Source organism: Cetorhinus maximus, chromosome 3, assembly GCF_964194155.1.
Source record: "Cetorhinus maximus chromosome 3, sCetMax3.hap1.1, whole genome shotgun sequence".
Lineage (NCBI taxonomy): Eukaryota > Metazoa > Chordata > Chondrichthyes > Lamniformes > Cetorhinidae > Cetorhinus > Cetorhinus maximus.
Window position 1 is genome coordinate 65,226,876 of NC_135881.1, and position 14,286 is coordinate 65,241,161.

The following is a 14,286-nucleotide window of genomic DNA, read 5'->3' on the forward strand; positions in this document are numbered from 1 at the left end:
ACATTGTACAACTGCAGTACTACCTCTTTGCTTTTATACTCTGTCTTTTGTGAAGGCCAGCATCTCATTTGCTTTTTGATTGTTTTTTTCCACCCATTGAGTTAGTTCTTAATCATTTTGTATCTGAACACTCAATGCCTTTATTCATTGACATACATACCCCAGTACACTGCATTTATATTGTGTTGCCATCTGTCATTTGCAACATTGGCTAAATAATTTTACATCATTGATGCATTAAAAAATGCAAGACAACCAAAATTAAAAAGGTGCTCTTTTAATTTATAGCAAAAAATAAATGATACAATATTACAATGCTTTTCTAAAATGTTTTATAAAATGTACGAACAGCACAGCTATCACAGTAATGCATATTCCAAGGCTAGATTTTGCTCTAAGAACAAAATAAAACTATTACTTCTTTAGCAAAGCAATCAGGCAATTATCACAGACACCTTAATCTGTACTAAGCTTTTGTTAAGAAGAAATACATCAAGTAAGGTATACATGATTCTTCAATATCATACAAATATACAACAAAAATTTAGAAAGAGTGGCATTTTTTCTTAGCTTCTTAATAATCCAAAGCTTTTCAGTTCAACAAAAATTTCTGGTCAATGTAATATCCTGATATTTAATGGTTACCCATATCCATGTCTCTCTGTCAAATTTCTTTCATTTACACTCAGTTGGCCACTTAGCTTCATCAGCAATTTCACAACTAAACCAGCCTGCAAGGTGGAAGTAGAAATAAATGTTACTGAAAGGTAAGTACAAAGGGTACAATAAAGAAACTGCACAAAACTCAGGTCTATATTATCCCTCTGGCTTACATGATGAAATATGTAAATATCTCAGACTCAAGACATTTACAGCACAAAAGGCAGCCATTCAGCCCGTTGCCAACAAAGATCTGACTACATTAATCCCATTTCCCAGCACTTGGCCCATTTCCCTGGAGGCTATGGCAACGCAAGTGAATATTTAAATACTTCTTAAATGTTACGAGAGTTTCTGACTTAACCACCCTTTCAGACAGAAAGTTCCACACTCCCAACACCCTCTGGGTGAAACAATTTCTCCTCAACTCCCCTCTTAGCCTTCGACCCCTGGTTATTGGCCCCTCTGCTAATGGAAAAATTGCCTTCCTATCCTCAATATCTATGTCCCTCTATCTATTTAAAATACTGAGCAAATATTTTTTGAAATTAAATTAACTTAATTGTTTGGAAGATTGTCAAAAGAAAATTTCAGAAATTTTTTTTTTGCAGTTCCATCACTATGCCACAGTTTGATCAATTTGCAATTAGCTATATCGATCACAACTTTACCTCGAGTACTACTGTTGCTAAGTTACAAGAAAAATATCTTCATATATACGTATTGTTTAAGCTCCTAGCTTTATCTGAAAATTGGAAAGGTCCATCTTTACCTCAGCACCATTGGGGGTAATTTCTTACCTGCTTTGTGTGCACTACAAGGCTCATTTTATTTTCCAAACTGTGAATTTGAAAGTAGGCATCTGCTTCACCCAACTGCCACATGAGGGAGCCATACTTCAGGCTAATCAGCAAAGCCTGACAAAGATCGAGATGCATAAAGAAAAGTAATAACATTATGACTAATTGCATTTGCAGTTCTGTAAATAGGTAATATGTCAGAGTCATCAACAGTTAAGAATTTCTATCTGATACAGCCTTTGGCGATGTATTTGGGCACCAACATATGGTGCTACAAAGACAGATGAAGTAGGTTTTTCAGCCACAAGTCCCCAATGCTTAGCTGCCACCTACAGTATGTATATCACTTATACAAGTTACCAAAAAAATACTGACAAGAGAACATGCTCAGGACACTTGCACATATCTCCCAGGAGCTGGCTACAGAGTCGGCAATGTTGCAAAGTGGAAAGAGGTGGTTTTGTGGTGGATGGAATTTACAACTCAAGGCAAGATTGAACAGGAAGCCAAGGTTATGCAGTTTTAGTACTTAAAACATCAGTCATGCAGTTTGTTGTGCTAATAGTCTAGTGGGTGTTAATTTAAACAGTGAGTTTAAGGACTATATAGAAGTATTATACCCCTGTCCTTGGAAAAGAAAAATAAATTTTAATATAGAGTTAAGGAACTAGCCTTCCTCAATAATTGCCTATAAAAAGTCACCACTTCAGAAGTAATTCATCACATGAAGTGTGTGAGGTGTTAAATAAATGCATGTTCGTTACATTATAAATTCATTGGGAGACTGCATCATCAATTTACCTTAGTTTCCATGTTTAGCAGATGGAGACCTTTCGTGTTTACACCAACGTACACCTTGACGACTTTATGACTACTTGAGCTTGCTTTAGTATATACTTGTCCTGTGAAAAAGGCTGCTCCATAAGTTGGAAATTCCCAACAAATCTGCAGGAAAAGACGTTGAAGATGGTGCATCTCCTTACTGATTCCTTCCCGGCTGCTAAGACTCTGTTAAAGAACATATTCTTTTAAAATATGTATTCTGAAGTAAAACATTGCCAGTGCATAAAAGGACAGAATCTGATATCTATATAGAAAAATGACCATATCTAGGCATATCTACATTGCAGTTTAAGACCTACATACAATGCTGTTGGCAAATAGTGTAATTTTCAATTAACAACTGTGATTATTTAGCAGTTAACAATAACATTTTATTAAATCCCACTCAGTATTAATCAGTTCATGGTTTGTAACTCAAGACTGCCTATGACTACATATTTTTCTCAGAGTTATTAAAATATTTCAACACTGAAGATATTTAATTTAGATAGTTATTTATACTTTAAGTGCCTTACACCACGTGGAGCTACCACCAGCATGAACTGCTTAACCAACTCAGAACTTGCAGGTTTTAAGAACGAATACTATTCCATTTGCCTATACCAAGAGGTAGCAAGCCTTTCACAATGCATATCTGGTAGATCACAGTTGGAGCAACTGTGTGCTGTTTTGGGCATTCCATTGCACAAAGGACGTGATATCCAGCAAGCGTACATCATTAATTCACTAAAATAATGGTGAGAAACTATGGTTACGATGAGTCTTGAAATACTGGGATTATATTGGAGCAAGGAAGACTGAGAGAAGATGTAATAGAGGCTTTTGAAATTATTGTTGTCTTGATAGAGTAGAGCTAGAGCGATGAGCAAGAGCGATTTTCATCTCTGGTTATGGAGACAAGGAGTCATCAATTTGAGACTGTCAATAAAACAGTGAGGAGGCAGAGACCATTGTACTTTTTAAGGGAAAACTGGATAAATATTTGAACCAGGGATAGATATAAGGAAAGTTCAGAGCAGAGGAAGAATTTTGGAATTTTCTTGCAAGAGCTGCCACAGGCACTGATATGGTTAATTAGGTTAGATTTTCAATTTACTCATTTGTTTCAAGCTACTGATCTGAGCCACATATTCAATCTGTATCCTTGTCTGTTGGGGGTGCAAAATTAGAAACTCTACACAAGGGAAGTGATAGGCTACTTATCTACAGTACACTTTCCTTCCTCTTTTGCAACTGTAATTTAACTTCTCCATGCCATGCATCATTAATTAAAAGGGCAGTCAAGATACTAACATTCAGGTCTAATTTATGCCACTTTCAATCCATATGCAAAAAAAAATACAAGAGCATGGGTTACCCTATTCATGTGGAGAAATGCCTGCAACTCCATGTCATCTGCCACATGCGTGCTGAGGAGTTCAATACCTGGAGAGTGATGAGTATATCAAAATATCAAAGAATTTATTTAAACTGACCTTGTATTCATGTAGAATCCTACCAATCCAATGTGGGGCCTTGCTTTTCAGTTTGGTACACGGTAATATACACCTGAGATTTTCTTCACTGAAATGCATAAAAGTTTACTAAGATAATGAACATTGTGCATAACAAAATGGACAACCGGTGTTCACTTCAGCAGTTGAACATTGAAGCATGTTGAAGATAAACACTGTGAAATAGCAAAATAAATTACCTCAGTTGTGGCAAATGCATTGTTATGAAACCCAGTCACGTGTCAGAAACTTAGACATTTAATTCTTGCTCTATATTAAATTTACCTGATCTTAGTCAAGATAAATTCTGGAAAAAGCATAAAAGCAAAATACAGCGGATGCTGGAAATCTGAAACAAAGACAGAAAATGCTGGAAAATCTCAGCAGGTCTAACAGCATCTGTGGAGAAAAAACAGAGTTAACGTTTTCAGTCCTTATGACTCTTCTTCAGAGCTAAAGAGGAGTAAAATGTAATGAAATTTATACTGTTTAAGGGAGGCGGAGCAGGTGAAGCTGGATAGAAGGCCAGTGATAGGTGGAGGCAAAGGAGAGATTGCCAGAGATGTCATGGACAAAAGGACAAAGGTGTGTTGATGATAGTGATACTGGCTAAAGGAGGTGCTAGTGGTGGCATTAAGATCGGAGAGTAGAATGTGATAATGGCAGGACAAGGGTAAGCACTCTGGAAAGAACAACATGAACAAGTGACAGATGGCCCTAGCGGGGGTGGGTGGTGGTGGGGTGGGGTCCCCTCAGGGGTGGTCGGAAGGGGCAGGTCAAGGGGTTGTCGAAAGGTCAGGGGGCATTTGGGGAGTCAGAGGGGGTAGGATGGGGTAGTTGGAGGGTCAGGGGGTTAAGCCGAGGGTCAGGGTGGGTAGTCAGGGGATCAGCACGGGTGATTGGAGGTCAGCTGGAAAGTTATCCGGGAGTTAGGCTAGGTTTTTTTCTGTCTAACATTTCCTGGGTAGCTATCCGGTGAAGTACATCGGAACTATCTGAAGTCTCCGACTCTAACTCAGAGTCGGGGACATTTGCAGAGAGTCCTGGTGAGCAGGGGGGAAATGTCCCTCAAAAGTTCAAACTTCCTGGGGAATCCCCATGGAAATCAGCGCGTCAGGACTACCGCAGGATCACAGCCAGCATCTTAAGTCGTACATTCGGTCTCCGACGATTCGGAGACCAGATGATTTGGCCCAATACAAAGTAGTACAGGAAAAATATTGTTGAACACAGTCACATTGCCAAAGCTTTTTATCTTGCACCAATCAGGGCAAACACAATATCAAATAATCACAAAAAATTATACATCAGATGAAAAAACTGCTGATTGGTTGGCCAGTTAATTTTGACTGGCCGAAGTGTTGCCATGGAGAAAGCAACAGGGGACTATAGGCTCCCTGGTAATTCAAAAAGGTGCAAGGCTTGAACATATTTCTTTCATAAAGGCAAAATATTGTGGATGCTGGAAATCTGAAACAAGTCCCCCTTGTCCTCACTTCTCCCCCCACCAACCTCTGCATTCAAAGGATCATCCTCCACCATTTCTGCCAACTCCAGCATGATGCCACCACCAAACACATCTTCCCTTTATGCCCCTCCGACCCCCAACCGTCGGCATTCCATAGGGTCCGTTCCCTCCGAGACACCCTGGTCCACTCCTCCATCAACCCCCAACACCCTCAACCCCTCCCACGGCACCTTCCTATGCAATCGCAGAAGTTGCAACACCTGCCCCTTTACCTCCCCCCCCTCCTCACTGTCTAAAGGAACAAACACTCTCACTTTCCTCAATTTGGTCTACTGCATTCTCTGCTCCCAATGCGGTTTCCTCTACATTGGAGAGACCAAACGCAGACTGGGTGACCACTTTGCGGAACACCTTCGGTCTGTCTGCAAGCATGACCCAGACGTTCTTGTCGCTTGCCATTTCAACACTCCACCCTGCTCTCATGCCCACATGTCTGTCCTTGGCTTGCTGCATTGTTCCAGTCAAGCTCAACGCAAACTGGAGGAACAGCACCTCATCTTCCGATTAGGCACTTTACAGCCTTCCGGACTTAACATTGAGTTCAACAACTCCAGACCACGAACTCTCTCCTGCATCCTTACCCCATTTTTCCAATATGCATTTTTATTTATTTCTTCCCCCACTTATTTTTATTATTTTTATAATTTATTTTCATTTTTATTCATTGTTTTATCCCCACCTTTTAGCCTATTTTCGATCTTTTTTCCCACCACTGTCCCCTCTCCCTACCCCACCCCCACTAGGGCCATCTGTCACTTGCTCATGTTGTTCTATCCAGAGTGCTTACCCTTGTCCTGCTATTATCACATCCTGCTTTCTATCCTCAATGTCACCATCAGCACCTCCCATAGCCAGTACCACCACCAATAACACCCCTTTGACCTTTTGTTTATGACATCTTTGGCAATCTCTCCTTTGCCTCCACCTATCGCTGGCCTTCTATCCAGCTTCTTCTGTGCCCCCCCACCCCCCATTAAACAGAAGAAATTTCACCACATTTTTACTTCTCTTTACCTCTGAAGAAGAGTCATACGGGCTCAAAACATTAACTGTCTTTCTCTTCAGATGCTGTCAGAACATATTTCTTTTGTTTGCAGATACAGATCCCTGAATATGAATGCATGTTGCTTCTAGCAAGCGTAAATGAGCCATGTTACAAGTTCAACTGATTACCTTAAATTGGTTGTTAGTGTAGCTATGAATACACTCAGGATTGTTCAGCAAGTGCTGCCCAATCGTGGAATCACATCTAACAACTGACGTTTTGTTTTGGGTTTTTCAAGCAAGGGCTGGTTGAGAATGGTCTGTACTCTGCCTACTACAAACAGGGGAACATGATATTTGATTCGATCTGCCAATCGCTGGGACGTACGGCCTAAGTACCTGGCATCACACCAGCACTGAAATTCATACATGATGTTTCTCAATTGTGTAGTAGGCAGAATGTCTTTTTGGACTGACAGCAGTAGAAAATACCATTCACGTAGCCATGGCATAGTAGCAAAGTGAAGTGGCTTCCTTAACCTGTTGTTCAAATTTTTGAGACACTTTGCCTTTCCAGGGTAATTTGAGGTAAACTGGGCACTTTTCATGTCCAAAAGCAGCAGCCATTGGCCCATTTGTGAGTTTGCACGAAACACATCAGACAATGATCTGATCAGGATAGCCATTATCCTGCAGGATTGCTTTGATGCACTCTATTTCTGCGTCAAGCTTGCAAGGTGAGCAAATGGCTAGGGCCCTACCTACAAGATTGCTGATAAAGCCTTTCTTATAGAGTGTGGTGCTATACTAATCCCAATGTGTGTATTGACTAGTGAAGGTAGACTTGCAGTAGACGGTATTGGAGAACTCATAAGCAGATTTCCCATTTAGCATGTGGAAGAAAGGAAGCACATTATACTGCTCCATCTCAAAAGTGAATTTGAGAGTGGGATGTAGCGCATTAAGGTGTGTTCTTACACTCGGCTGCAGATTCAAAGATCGTGAACTATCATCTACATATCAGATATATGAACCGGGTAGGACATTAGGGCTCATTCCATCAAAAACATGTTTCTCCTGAAGACTGCCAAAAACGTTAGCGACTGCTGGACCTAGAGGGGATCCCATGGCTACACCATGGTTAGACCATCTATTCGGGCATACTTGATGTCATATGTTGGTGTCATGGTTTCTGATACTTTTCTTTTTATGAAGCTCCATCAAAAGGATGTTAATGTTTTGTACTGATACCAAATATGTTTACACAGCAAAAATTGCCACAAATCATAGAGGAGTTGTGGTAAAATTCACACTGGTCGAAGGAAAATACTGATGCCTAAGGACACTTTCACCTGGTCGTTCTAACCGCTACTTTGCCTACTGGTACTGCCTAAATTTGGAGTGTAAATGAAAGTGGAGTTCAGTGGAGCAAAGCTGAGAGGTTGTTGACTATAAGGTCAGCTGTTACAATAGGCAGAATAGCAGCACTTGAAAACAAAATCCTGATTACAATGAAACTTCTTGTGACTGAAGAAAGTGTTTGGGGAAATTGCCCTTTTAAGGTAAAATTCATAGGAAAATCACTTGCTCCAATTATAACATTATATACACTGAAATCATGCTGTGCATCTAAATTTGAAGGGGAGAAATGACTTAAAATAGCTTAAGAACTTTGTTAAAATAGCTGACAGGGGAATTTCACACTAACGCTTTAATTCTGTAAATTAGAAAAGCACAACTTGATTTTATCAAATAACATTATTTTCTCCAATTACATTTCTTTCAATTAAGCTTATGGTTAGACATCAGAGGTTGCAATTATAACCTCAGTACAGTATCATAATATTAAATGATATATGTGAATGATATCTGCTACTGAGCACACATCTCTTGCTATCATTGCTTGTTGAATTGTGTGGTACTCTCAGTGCTGTCAATAATGCAGGCAAAAACCAACATTTGAGTACTGTAAGAATTTTTTTTTTCTTTTTAACCATTCTACAAGAGACAACATTCCAAAAGATGTTTCAAGACATCAATAGGTGAAGATGCTAATAAACTACTGAGTTTCACTCTTGAGGTGTAAGCCAAAATCTCAGTCCTCAGTGTAACTACTTTGGGACACAGTGCAAACTGTAATTTATCCTGTACCTGATTAACAGTGCTCTGATATGTTGTTTACTGCAGTTTTTGAAATCATTAAATGTGCTGTGATAAAAAAATTGCGGACATTTCAATTTCTTAATTTTCTAGTGATAGGGAAATAAAGTGTTGTGGAAAGCATGTTCTGTACAATGTACTATTATTGACCTCTCTTTCCAAAGAGCACACAATATCTTGTAAATCTTAGGAAATATTCATTTCCTGATGTAATGGAAGTCAATCCTTACATATCTGGAAACAGATTGAGAGCTGCCCTTACTAAGAACATGTAAATGACTGGGGTTCATCTGGTGATGAGTGGCTACAGTTAGCCAGGCAACTGCCATGGTTTTAAGCTGTTACATGGGCTGTAGTATTTTAAGTAGAACACAAGAGACCAAAAATAGCAGCTCTCTGCAAGGCCAAAACTACAAAGATATGCTCCAAAAAGGAAGACCATTTTGCTTTTTCCCCCCAAATACAAGATTGGGAGGTATTTTCCCTTCCATTAATAATACCCACTGTCTAACAATTAAGATAGGCAATAATGGGCTTCCTAAATGTAATTATTTTAAGTGAGACATGTTTGTTTATAACATTAAATAATGCAGGTTTCTGGCCCAGACTACTAAAATAATCTGGTGGGAGATAGAGTAGAGGGAGCTGTTAAAAATCTTGAAATTGAAATCCCTGTGGATCTAATCTAATGGTCTACATTTGACATATCACTTAAGAGATGTTAAGGAGAGACAGTGGCAGTGTTAATGCCACTGAACTAGTAATCCAGAGGCCCAGGCTTATGGTCTGGGAGCACAGGTTCAAATCCCACCACAACTGGTGGAATTTAAATTCAAAGAATAAAAACTCAGAATCTCAGAATCTGAACGGCACAGAAGGAGGCATTCGGCTCATCATGTCTACACCGGCTCTCCGAATGAGCATTATTACTGAGTGCCATTACCCCGCCTTTTCCCCGTACCCCTGCACATTGTTTCTATTCAAATAATCATCTAATGCCCTCTTGAATGCCTTGATTGAACCTGCCTCCACCGCACTTCCAGGCAGTGCATTCCAGACCTGAACCACTCTGTGTGAAAAAGTTTTTTCTCACTTCACACTTGCTTCTTCTGCAAATCACTTTAAATCTGTGCCCTCTAGTTCTTGATCCTTTTACAAGTGGGAACAGTTTCTCCCTGTCTACTCTGTCCAGCCCCCTCATGATTTTGAGCATCTCTATCAAATCTCCTCTCAGCCTTCTTCGCTCCAAGGAGAACAGTCCCAACCTCTCCAATCTATCCTCTTAGCTGAAGTTTCTCACCCCTGGAACAATTCTTGTAAATCTCTTCTACACTCTTTCCAATGTGTTCACATCCTTTCTATAATTTGGTGCCCAGAACTGTACACAAAATTCCAGCTGAGGTCTAACGAGTGTGTTATATAAATTCTGCGTAACCTCCCTGCTCATGTACTCTATGCCCCTATTAATATAGCCCAGGATACCATATGCTTTATTAACTGCTCTCTTGTCCTGCCACATTCAATGATCTATGCACATATACACCCAGATCTTTCTGCTCCTGGACTCCCTTCAAAATTTCACTCATTTTATATTTTCAAAGTCCATGTACGCCACATCAACAGCATTATCCTCATCGGCCTTTTCTGTTACCTCTTCAAAAGACTCCAGCAAATTAGCTAAACACAATTTCCCCTTTAGAAATTCATGCTGGCTCTTCCTTATCAACCCATATTTTTGCCATGTGATTATTAATTCTATCCCAGATAATTGTTTTAAGAATCTTGCCCACCACTGAAGTTAAACTGATTGGTTTGTAATTGCTGGGCTTATCCTTACAACCTTTTTTGAACAAGGGCGTAATGCTTGCAATTCTCCAGTCCTCTGGCCTCCTCCCTGAGTCTGGGGAAGACTGAAAGATTACAGCCAGTGCCCCTGCAATTTCTACTCTTACTTCCTTCAATATCCTTTGATGCATCTCATTCGGTCCCGGTGCCTTGTCAACTTTAAGTACCGACAGTCTATTCAACACTTCCTCCTTATCAATTTTGACCCCTTCTAGTGACAGAGTTTCCTCATCTGTCACCATAGCCTGGGTAGCATCTACCTCCTTGGTGAAGATGGATGCAAAGTATTAATTTAATACCTCGGCCATGGCCCCTATGTCCACGTGTAAATTCCTTTTTAAGTCCCTAATCAGCCCTATTCCTCCTTTAACCACCATTTTACTTTTATATGCCTATAGAAGACTTTGGCATTCTCCTTAATGTTGGCTGCCAGCCTTTTCTCATAATCCCTCTTCACTTCTCTAATACGCTTTTTCACCTCCCCTCCGAACCTTCTGTATTCTATTCCTCTTGGTTTTCAATTGTATTTTCTTCCTGGCACCTGTCATAAGCACACTTTTTCTTCTTTATCTTAATTTCAATCTCCTTTTTCATCCAGGGAGCTCTGGACTTGTTTGCCCTAGCTTTCCCTTTTGATGGAATATGCCTTGACTGTGCCCAATCAAATTCTTTTTTGAAGGTAGCTCATTGTTTAGCTACAATTTCTCCTGCCAATCTTTCATTCCAGTCTATCTGGCCCAGCTCCATTCTTGCCCCATCAAAGTCAGTTAATTATTTTTACTCTGGATTGCCTATTGTCCTTTTCTATCATCATCCTAAACAGTACAATACAATGATCACTGTCTCCTAAATGTTCGACCACTGACACTTGATCTACTTGGCCCACCTCATTTCCAAGAACCAGGTCCAATCTTGTTGGATTGGACACATACTGCTATAAATTCTCCTGAACACAATCTAGGAACTTTTGTCAGTCTCCACCATTTACACTACCACTGTCCCAGTCTACAATTGGGTAAAGTCTATAATGCCTGAATCTCTCTGTAATTTCCCTGCAGATTTGTTTTTCTACATCCTTCTCACTATTTGGTGGTCTATAGATTATACCAAGCAATGTGATTGCACCCTTTTTGTTCCTTCACTCTAGCCAAGTTGATTCTGTCCTTGAACCCTCTGGGACACCCTCTTTCTCCAGCACTACAATGCTCTCCTTAACCAATACTACCACCCCTCCTCCTTTCTTTCCTTTCCTATCTCTTCTAAACATCTTGTATCCAGGAACATTTAACACCCAGTTCTGCCCTTCCTTGAGCCAGGTCTCTGTTAACGCCACAATATCATATTTCCACATGGCCATCTGCACCTGTAACTCCCCAATCTTATTTACTACACTCCATGCATTCACATACATGCATAGTAACCTTGATTTAGATTGTTACTTTTTCCTTTACTCTGACGTTACCTATTAAGTTACTATTCTCTATACTAGTGCTATCTGTCCATCTCAGTATTTTGTGCACCCTGGTATTCCTCTCTAATATTTTTTCTTGGTTGCCACACTCCCGCAGAGTTAGTTTAAAGCCCCCCCCAACAGGACTGGCAAAACGCCCCGCAAGGAACTCAGTCCCAGCTCTGTTCAGGTGCAACCAGTCCGGCTTGTACAGGTGCCATCTCTCCGAGAGCCAGTCCCAGTGTCCCAGGAATCTAAAGCCCTCACTCCTGCACCATCTTTCCAGCCATGCATTCACCTGCCTTATCTTCCTATTTTTGTACTCACTGGCACATGACACTGGGAACAATCAGGAGATTACTACATTAGAAGTCCTACATGCTAATTTTCTACCTAGCTTCCTAAATTCTGATTGCAGGACCACATCCCCTTCCTACCCAAGTCATTGGTATCAGTGTGGACCACGGTCTCTGGCTGATCACCCTCCCCTAGGCGAATGTCCTGCAGCTGCTCTGTGTCATCTTTCCCCCTGGCACTAGGGAGGCAACATACCATACTGGAGTCACGTCTACGGCTACAGAAACACCTGTCTTGTTCCCCTAACCAATGAATCCCCTGTCACCATAGCTCTTCCTTTCATCTTCCTCCCATCCTGCACAGCTGAACAGCTCATGGTGCCACAAACTTGGCACTGACTGCTCTCCTCTGTGAAACCAGTGCCCTCACCAGCTTCTAAAATGGAAAAACGTTTTGTGAGCGTGACCTCATAATTAACTGGACGAGGGCTGGCTTCGATGGGGCAAGAACGGAGCTGGGCCAGATAGACTGGAATGAAAGATTGGTGGGAGAAACTGTAGCTAAACAATGGGCTACCTTCAAAAAATAATTTGTTTGGGCACATCAAGGTATATTCCATCGAAAGGGAAAGCTACCTGCCTACTCCTCTTGAAGTGCCTGGTGGTAACAAATTTCCCCTCTGTCTCCAGGCCCTTAAGCCACAGTGTGACCACCTCTCTGAACGTGCTATCCATGTAGCTCTCAGCCTCGAGGGTGTGCCACAGTGACTCCAGCCGCCACTCAAGCTCAGAAGCTCAGAGCTCAAGTTTCTGCAGCTGACGGCACTTCCTGCACATGTGGTCAACTAGGACACCGGTAGCATCCATGACTTCGCACCTATTACAGGACATGCATTCCACTTGACTGAGCTGCCTTGCCATGTCTTAATTCTACTTCCCTTAAGTTAACTTTATTCTTCTTTGGATTATTTATATTACTTTATTTTATTGGCCCTAAATTTCCCTTATTTCTGGCGCTTCACAGTTAAATCTAAGTGTAGGAACTTAGAAAATATTACACTTTTCTAATTTACTCATCAGTTCCTACTTACCAAGGCTGCCGCTCATCTTTCTGAGCAAAGGTAGAAAAAGAAAGGAGCACCTCCTCTCTTCTCACCAAACTCCCTCAGTCACCAAACTCCAACCGAAGCTCTCGATTGCAGCCAAGGACATACTGCAATGCAGATAAAGTCAGCACTATAAGATAGCCTACTTTTATACTCTCTGAACCTAGCCTCTGAAAACCTGATTAAGCCAGTTATCTAATTAACTAGTTGCAACTGCAAGCAGAGCCTGTATGTGCCCTGTTTTAAGGCTGGACTAAAACACACCTTCTTCCAACCCTAACAGCAGCTTTTAGTTAATTGCTACATTGAAGAAATTGAAACCTAGTTTCGGTAACAGTGACCATGAAGCTATCATCAATTGTCATTAAAATCTATCTGGCACACTACTATTCTTCCTTTAGGAAAGGAAATCTGTCATTGCTACCTAATCTGGCCTATAATGTGACTCCAGACCCACAGCAATGTAGTTGACTCTTAGCGTCCCTCTGAAATGGCCTAGCAAGCCACTTAGTGTAACAATTAGTAATGGGCAACAAATACTGGCCTTGCCAGTGGTGCCCGCAACGAATCAAAAATTGTACTCACTTGAGGAATCCCTGCTTATGTTTTTTACTTTCATAATTTCCATAGATGATTTGAAGGAGGAGACCAGCCAATGTTATCAATTGAGTGTCAGCACATGGGTATAATCCTTTCAGCAGGCTACTACGTGCCTCATCGAACAGAATAAGGATAGCCAATGGATCATCCACCTTGAACAAACAAGTTAAAATATATATTATATACATAAACAATGTGCACATATACAATGAGCCATGTGTATTTAACAAAATTTATGTCAACAGATAAGATTTTCACAGCAATCATATGTGCCAGTATTTTGGCATGGTGGATGGTAAATGCTGAGCTGCTCAAATACCAGAGGGAAACTTGAAACAGCTGCCAAAATGATTTTTGCATTTTGTATAATATGATGAGCGGTTCTGAAATCAGGAAATGATGTCCCCAACTACTTGATTTTATAGTAAAAATTTATTAAAAGAATAAAGAAAAAACAAATAAAACATAACTACACTTAAACACACGAATGGCTTCACACAGTAAACAATACTTTAAAACAG

General features: G+C 40.6%; 1 protein-coding gene across 1 annotated transcript in view; it reads right to left on the reverse strand.

The window, feature by feature from the left end:
• Nucleotides 1-261: 261 nt before the first annotated feature.
• Nucleotides 262-14,286, reverse strand: part of krit1 (KRIT1 ankyrin repeat containing) — a 63,832-nt gene continuing 49,807 nt past the window's right edge. Inside the window, exons 12-16 of the mRNA XM_078538486.1 lie at nucleotides 13,751-13,917; nucleotides 3,779-3,866; nucleotides 2,262-2,468; nucleotides 1,461-1,577; nucleotides 262-731 (exon numbers count right to left, since the gene is read on the reverse strand). Coding sequence (XP_078394612.1) covers nucleotides 642-731; nucleotides 1,461-1,577; nucleotides 2,262-2,468; nucleotides 3,779-3,866; nucleotides 13,751-13,917 — 669 coding nt within the window. The 3' untranslated portion in view covers nucleotides 262-641. The remainder of the gene's footprint in view (nucleotides 732-1,460; nucleotides 1,578-2,261; nucleotides 2,469-3,778; nucleotides 3,867-13,750; nucleotides 13,918-14,286) is intronic.